Genomic DNA, 7,250 nt, shown 5'->3' with positions numbered 1-7,250 from the left:
TCCTGCCTTATATATTTCTGTAATTTACCCTCAGTTGTACCCATTGATGTTACATTTCATTTCTTGTAAGTTGTTGTAGGCGTATCTGCATATCACCAAAATCGAATGCAACTGTGAACAAGTAATGTGTGGGCAAAACAAAGTGAGAGAGATGGCATATGCAGATGCACATGCGTTGACATTTCTGTTCCTGCAAAAGCAGAACTGCCCTTCCTTTGCTTTTGACTTTGAAAATAAGGCTGTGGTAAAACCGCTTCCTTGCCACATGTGGCATGAGTTATTTTTACACTTAACAGTTGAGGTTACAACTATAGAAAGGCAATGTGTTTTGTGAAACTATAACGGATTTGTTCATACAATAACAAACACGTGAATAAGATGGATTCTTGTCTTACAGTACTATCGTCTTTCCGTTTGTGAAGGCACTGAACATACCCTTCAGGTCATGTACCTCTGCGCCATCTGCAGCTGTAGCTGATAATGGGGAAAATAGGGGAGGGAGGACTGGCCAAGGCCAATCCCATGAGAAATGAGACCTCTCAGCCATAACATCTGGATAGAAAGAAGGTGTGAAATGTCAACAAGACAATAATTGTCCTAACGCCTCCAAAACTACACTTTGTTGTTACCCCTCCAAGTAGGAAATTGTCAATATTAGTAAAACTGTTCAAACAAAAAGGCATTTTTGTGTGTGTGTCCGTGTGTGTGTACGTATGGTGAACCCTCACCAAGGTAATGTGACTCTGAGTTAGAGGCCAGTAGAGTCAGAGCTTTCACTAAGAGTGTTAGAAATATTAAGTTACACATTCAATTCATAGTGTGCTACAAGACTTGAAACTTGACCCAAAAGGAGACATTGCTCTCTTCCTGTATCATTTCAAATGCTTAAATAAACACACAAACAAAACAAAAATGTTTCTAACAAAAACCTAGCCTTACTCACTTATTTGCTGAGATTTGACTTTACAGACCAAACTGTCAGAACTAATTTACCTGAGGAGAAAAAGATTGTACAGGTAGATTACTAGATACTACAGTGTGAAATCAATCAATTCAGTGAAAATAAACACCCAAGCTTAAGACTTTAAACATCTTTTCACTTTTTCTGTGTTTTAAAGGCAAAAAAATAATATAATATATAATAATAATAATAATATAAAAAGGAATAAATACAATTCTGGCTGTGTCAAAGTACTGTCTATTTGGACAAAGCCACACTGCTAATACCTGTTGAGTGACAGTGCAAACTGAAGTCCACAGCAGTTGACAGTTTAGGCAGCTAGAACAGTGACCCTTTGGACCACGACCCTGAAGTCTAACCTAACACACTGTATTTATCTATGAACAGGGGCTTGCAATGTATTTATCTTGGCACCAAGTTCAATAACTGGAAGTAAAAGGCAATATGAACTTTCACACAGCATCTCACTATTGCATTTTACATATAAGAGACACAGTAAGATTGCATAATATAATGTGCACATGTACATATGTACAACGCGAGGGTTCGAAATAAGCTGTATATACTCTTAACAGGTGATTCATGATTTAATGGGTATGATGTGAGGGTAGACCAAAAAAGAAAAGCTTTTAAACAAAACAGCAACTGTCCCTCCATCTGTCAATAAAGGCTGTTCCATGGCAGATGAAGGTTTTTTTCCCCCTCGCACTGCAATTTAACCATGTGGCCCAGTGTTTCATTAAACCTGTCTCCCTTGGCCATAGTTATTTAGTGACTCAGTGGAGTCTTTACTGTTAGATATCATTTACCACTGAGTCAGATGATGCTAGATGTGTTCACTGCTTTCATGCCTGTTTTTTTTTTTCAGCCACTACAAATTATTAAGATATGTTGTTGTATGTCAGTTGTACGGTTGGTTGAGGTCAAAAAGAAAAGTTGAAACCAACGAGAGGCACGTAAGAAAGTAATATTATTTCAAATGAATGCAAATTGAATATATTTTTTGGATGCATACAAACAATTTTGGGAACACTTCCATTATTGTTTAGTTTTGGTATAATTACACCAAAACTATGCATGTGCACATCATCATTCCAGCACACATTATGCTATAACCCAGGAAGGGAGGGAGTGACACAAGGAATGAGCCTCAAGACTAGTCAAACTGGAAATACAAGTGGTTATTTCCAAGATTGTATTTGTGTGTCTCAGTATGTGCTCATGTGAATATATTTACAGCCAACTCCATGCAGAACATATACATAGAGATAAGCAAAAACAGAACATAAGGAGTAAAATATATGTGATACAAATGTGTTTTTGTTATCTTTATTCCCCTATCTATATATTAATAAACAGAGTTCCCGTTTGAATTAATTTCACAATATTCTCATTGTAGGGAAGTGCGAATAAATTATGTCAGTGCAATTTTGGTGACTGATCTCTGACCCTGAAAATTATACAGTGAGTTAAAGGTTTTTCTGCCTGTAAATCCTTAGCTTCTTTGTGCGTCTGGCTGCATGATTGGATCTGACAATGTTGTAAATCTTGTATGTTCTTTAGAGTAAAAGATACTATCTTTTCTGTGGGTCTTATCTCTAGCTGAGAGCATTGGTGCTGTCAGTGTGGAGGTGAAGACATTTTTTAAATTCAGGCAACTTATACATACACACGGGTGCCATCAGCAGATTAATCCCTTCCTCAGTGTCAATAAAGACATTGTTATATTAAAGATATTAAGACTTAATATAGGAGGTAAAATATTGTTGGTCCACTACAAGAATGTCAAACATGCTGAGAGTGCCCCTCAAGTAAACTCTAAAACAGCTCTCAATTCCAGACAGGAACCAAGGAGGGACTGGAAGCTACAAAAACACTGATCTTCACGCACACCACTGACTGACATGCCAGTTTCATACAGTATAGCACATACACACTCAGCTACCGCAAATACTTTATCTTGTGGTCTGTGACTATGGTGTCTAAAGCTCACAGGAAGAGGCCACAGAATACAATAATCCTCAGGTACACGTGGTAATCAAACAAAAACACACCACAAAGGAAATGTTTTATTGAAAAATCATTTTTACTGCCATTTCACACAATCATTTACAGATGCTAGTTAAAAAACGGACAACTTTTGGGAGTTAAAGGATTCCCTTAAAATTAATCATTTAAGTTTTGGGGGTGGGGGTTGCACTTTAGTCACCACATCATTTCCTAAATCCTATGTCACAACCAATGGCCTCTGTGATTTTTGTTTGCAGGACCTCGCAGACCTCACAGGCTTTAGCCAGAGACAGAGCCGTGCATTGTAATAAGATAAGGACAGGTGGCCCAGTGATCAGGTGCCAGACTGCCTGCCTGCTTTAGAGCTGAGCTCAAGCCTACTGTGTGTCTACTATGACACTCCTCGACTCTCTCCACATTAAGCTCTAAAATAGTACCAAATTGGAAGTCTCTTCAACTTCTCTTAGGTAATCACTTATGCCAGGAAACCGCTGAGCTATTTGGGGACTCATTTATAAACCAAAGCACCTGCTGTAGGACTACCACTAGAACACTGGCCAAATAGTAAAATTCTACTTAATATTTCCCATTTCAACAGATAACAGGATAAGCATTGAGGGGAACTACATTTCACTCTGGGACAGTTGTATCAATAGCTTTCAACATTAACCACAGCTTCCATAAGCCACGCAACAACTTGAGGGAGAGACTAATATTACAACTGTACATTCAAATATACTGGTTTAGTTAACCGAAGCCCATATATTTTTACCCAACAAACCATTGGATAAAGGTATACAAATTCCCAAAATTGTATGGAATTTGCCTTTCAACCAAATCAACAGGTCTTACCTTGCAGCTGTTTGAACCGTCCCTCCAGGATATTAGAGTATTGCACCTGATTAACAAATGCTGCTGGGGACAAGCAGGGCTCTCGGTCCCTCTGATCCCAATCCATGGCCTTCTTTCTGGATCTCTCTCCTAAATATTCCTCTCAGATACAGAATGAATGGGAGTTCTCCTGCATAGCACAGCAGAGGCAACCTTTCCCACTAAAAATGTATCAAATCCAGAAGATAAAAGTTTTGTATATCCAAAATGCCCTGGTTTGTCCTCCTCTTCTAGATTCCCTCAATGCAACACAAGCTTGAAAGAGTTGCCGCCTGTTCTTTTCTTCATCTACTGTATGTCCCACCTTGTCCAAAAAAAAACCCAGGAGTCAGTGCACGGGTGGAAGATTTTTTCAAAGAATCATTTCAAACAACACTGAAGAACAAAATGTTCTCTTGTTTCACCTCCTCCTGTGAAGAATTTCACCACACTTGAAGCCTCTGAGCGAAGTAAAAACTTTTGGTTGCACTCCCTCGTGGTTCTAGCAAAGAAACACTGGCTACTCCTTCCCTCCAAACTCAAACACTCATTTGCTAGAGCGCAGCACAGCAGAGCAGGCTAACCGGCCACAGTCAGATAGCTGTGTAAACAAAGCCTGCTGTGCAGTCTGAAAATTGTTCCATTTGCATAAGGTGTGTTTGAGGGAGGAGCACAAAGGAAGAACATGGTGGAAGGGTGAGGGGAGGGAGGAGGTGTAGAGGTGGACTAAACCATTAGAGTTCTTTGCTCAGTGTAGCTTGAGGCGGATTATTTAACTCCACCTTAATTCCAGGGAGCACCGGGGTGTGGCCTGCCAAGAAGGTATATCACGAAAGTCCCCATCACATTGTGTCCTCTTATCCTGTCACTGTGTGGTTCTATCACTCTCTATGACAAGATTTGATCTCCCTTTTTCTGTTCACGAGCCCGCCTTATGGTAAGGCGTTAAGACAGGAAGGAAGCTGTTGAGTCAGTCGTAGCATATACACAACAAGCTCTTTCCTGCCTGAACAAGATTTGAAATTGTGAACTTGTGTGTCTGTATGTCAGGCAGATGGTTAGGCAGGGGTGGGGGTGGATTTGAGTCATTACCTGTCTAAAACATTATGTAACTATTCTGTAACACATTTTATGTCTTACTACATTAGGGACAAATATAGAAATGATGTCTTGCACTTCTTGAGTGCAAGGATGCAGTGGTTTTTAATGTCTTTTTTATGCTTAATATATTCAGGAGGGGTTCTACTGTCAAATTGTGTGACTGTTTGCAAACAGTGGAGGAAAATGGACTTGCTGGGATTTGCAAAATAATTATTTTCCTCCATCACTGAACAAAGGACCATCATATTATAGAAACAGTCATTACAGCCTTTTAGTGCATACTTGAGATTCTCAAGGAAGTTTATGTGCACAACTTTCATGTCTGTGCTCCATAATGGAACACCAATAATAAAGCAGTATTTATTTAAATATGTGTAATACACAACAAGATTATTGTCAGCAGAAACTATGTATTAAAATAAAATTAGAAATATATTTTGAAAGCTGAATAACTTGAATTGAAGGTTGCAGCTGCTTATTAAGGCAAAGGTGCAGATATGAAATGCCTCTAAGACTGTAAACACAGTAAGGGCTAAAGTCACAGCCTTTCTTACGAGGGCATGGCTTTTTGGTCTGGTCAGGGGGCAGTGGTATAAAAGGTCTGGTTTTTTTCAAATCTGTATTTGTCTTGATGAGCAGGGAGCATCTGGATGGGTCTCATTAGAGGACCAAATGCCCCGGGCCTTCTGTGACTGGGTGTTTATGGAGGGAGACTGGACTAATGAGAACACACTTCCTTTTGAGGAACAGAGGCTATGCTATGGTCACATGCAGAGACAAAAAACAGCTTAGAACTGGTAAAACTCAGTAATGGCAATTTAAGATCCCATTGGGTATATATTAACATGAGAGGCAGATGTGAGGGCAGGATGGTGTCTGGCTTAACAAATTATGTTATGGCATTTTCCTCCCTGCAAAACTCATCAGTCATTCACTAATATACACTAACTAAATATACTGGATAGGATTAACAGTTATTTTCTGAATCTTGTGAAATTTGAAAACAAACACTGAAAGCCAAAGGGGGATGTGGGAGAAACTGCATCGAGCAAACTGGAGTTGAGCTAATGATAATTAATGATGCTCTGATGTGGTGAATGGACGCAGGAGGAAAAGATAGAAGCTTCTGGGGGAGTAAGAACTGCCAGAGGGAGAAAGGAGAAATATATTGCTGAGCATGTAAATTTTATCTAACCCTCCTACAGCACAACCCCTTCGAAGGACCCGGGGGAGGGTTAAAGGCTAGACCATGCTCCAAACACTGGTAACTGAAGGGGAATCCCCCTGGAGCAAGTAGGGTTGATTTCTCTTGAGAGGCTCACAGTCACTCAAGTCTTGTGAGTGATCTCCAAATGTGGTAACTGTGACCAAATAACTTTTTTTTGTTTCTTAGTTCATTACTTATACATCAAATATATTGGCATGGACAGTGTATATTAATTGTGTATTGCCAGATGTATTTGATTTGTCGTAGCTATTATAATGATGTGGACATCAAAAATAACAGTGTTAATAAAAGGAATATGGACACTTTTGCTTTTTCCTACTATGGAAGCTTCCACAAGTAAATACATGGAACGGTTAGTGTGAAGCTGGGCGTTACTTAGAAAAATGCAAATTTGCCTTGCCATCTTGCCTTGCTACTCAAACAGTACAGGAACTGAGATAAGTGGTTATTTATGCAAACTACAATGATCTTAACACAAGGGAGGCTCACTACTGTGAAACAAGTGGCAGCCTCTGCTGTTGCACCTGGAGTGAAATGATTCATGTCAGAGGTGTGAACCAGGAAATGACACGATCATATTACAGAGAGAAAAGCAGAGAAAGTTTTCATTGGAAGGCACTGTGAAAGAGAGAAGCGTAAGTAAGCAGCAGTTTAGAGGATGCAGTAGGTCTTGACATTTGGGGATAAGTAGTAAAAGGTGGGCAGGAGCTGTGCCTGGGGGGAAATGGTTGCTAGAGCATGTCAAAGAATGTGCACATCAAGCCCACACTTGTCAAACGGGGATGGTATCACAGGTATTCACATGGGAGCGTATGCATTCACACACACACACACACACACACACAGCACCATAATTATAAGACAGCAGGATGCAGAACATCTTTAAATACAGTTCTGTGTGCATACAACCAGAGTACAGGCCAAGGTGTGTTTTGTGTTGGTATGAGGAAATGAGTCGGGCAGTATTTGTAAGTGAAATGAGGGTTTTATCTTTCAGAAATAGTTTGACTACAGTAGCACTCAAAGATCATCAGAGCATTTTGCTGTGTGTGTCTTACTGGGTGTGTGTGTGTGTGTGAG

General features: G+C 39.8%; 1 protein-coding gene across 4 annotated transcripts in view; it reads right to left on the bottom strand.

Annotated features, from left to right (window-relative positions):
• The window catches only part of LOC118331833 (spectrin beta chain, non-erythrocytic 1), a 49,304-nt gene that overhangs the window by 29,244 nt on the left and 12,810 nt on the right, over positions 1 to 7,250 (bottom strand). The window contains exon 1 of one of the 4 annotated variants that reach the window (XM_035666915.1): positions 3,824 to 4,434. The exons of the other annotated variants lie outside the window; for them this stretch is intronic. Coding sequence (XP_035522808.1) covers positions 3,824 to 3,929 — 106 coding nt within the window. The 5' untranslated portion in view covers positions 3,930 to 4,434. Of the gene's footprint in view, positions 1 to 3,823; positions 4,435 to 7,250 lie in introns of those variants that run through there. 4 annotated transcript variants of the gene reach the window in all.

Source organism: Morone saxatilis, unplaced genomic scaffold (genome assembly GCF_004916995.1).
Source record: "Morone saxatilis isolate NCDOM2014 unplaced genomic scaffold, NCSU_SB_2.0 Contig20, whole genome shotgun sequence".
Lineage (NCBI taxonomy): Eukaryota > Metazoa > Chordata > Actinopteri > Moronidae > Morone > Morone saxatilis.
This window is presented reverse-complemented; position numbering and strand designations above follow the sequence as displayed.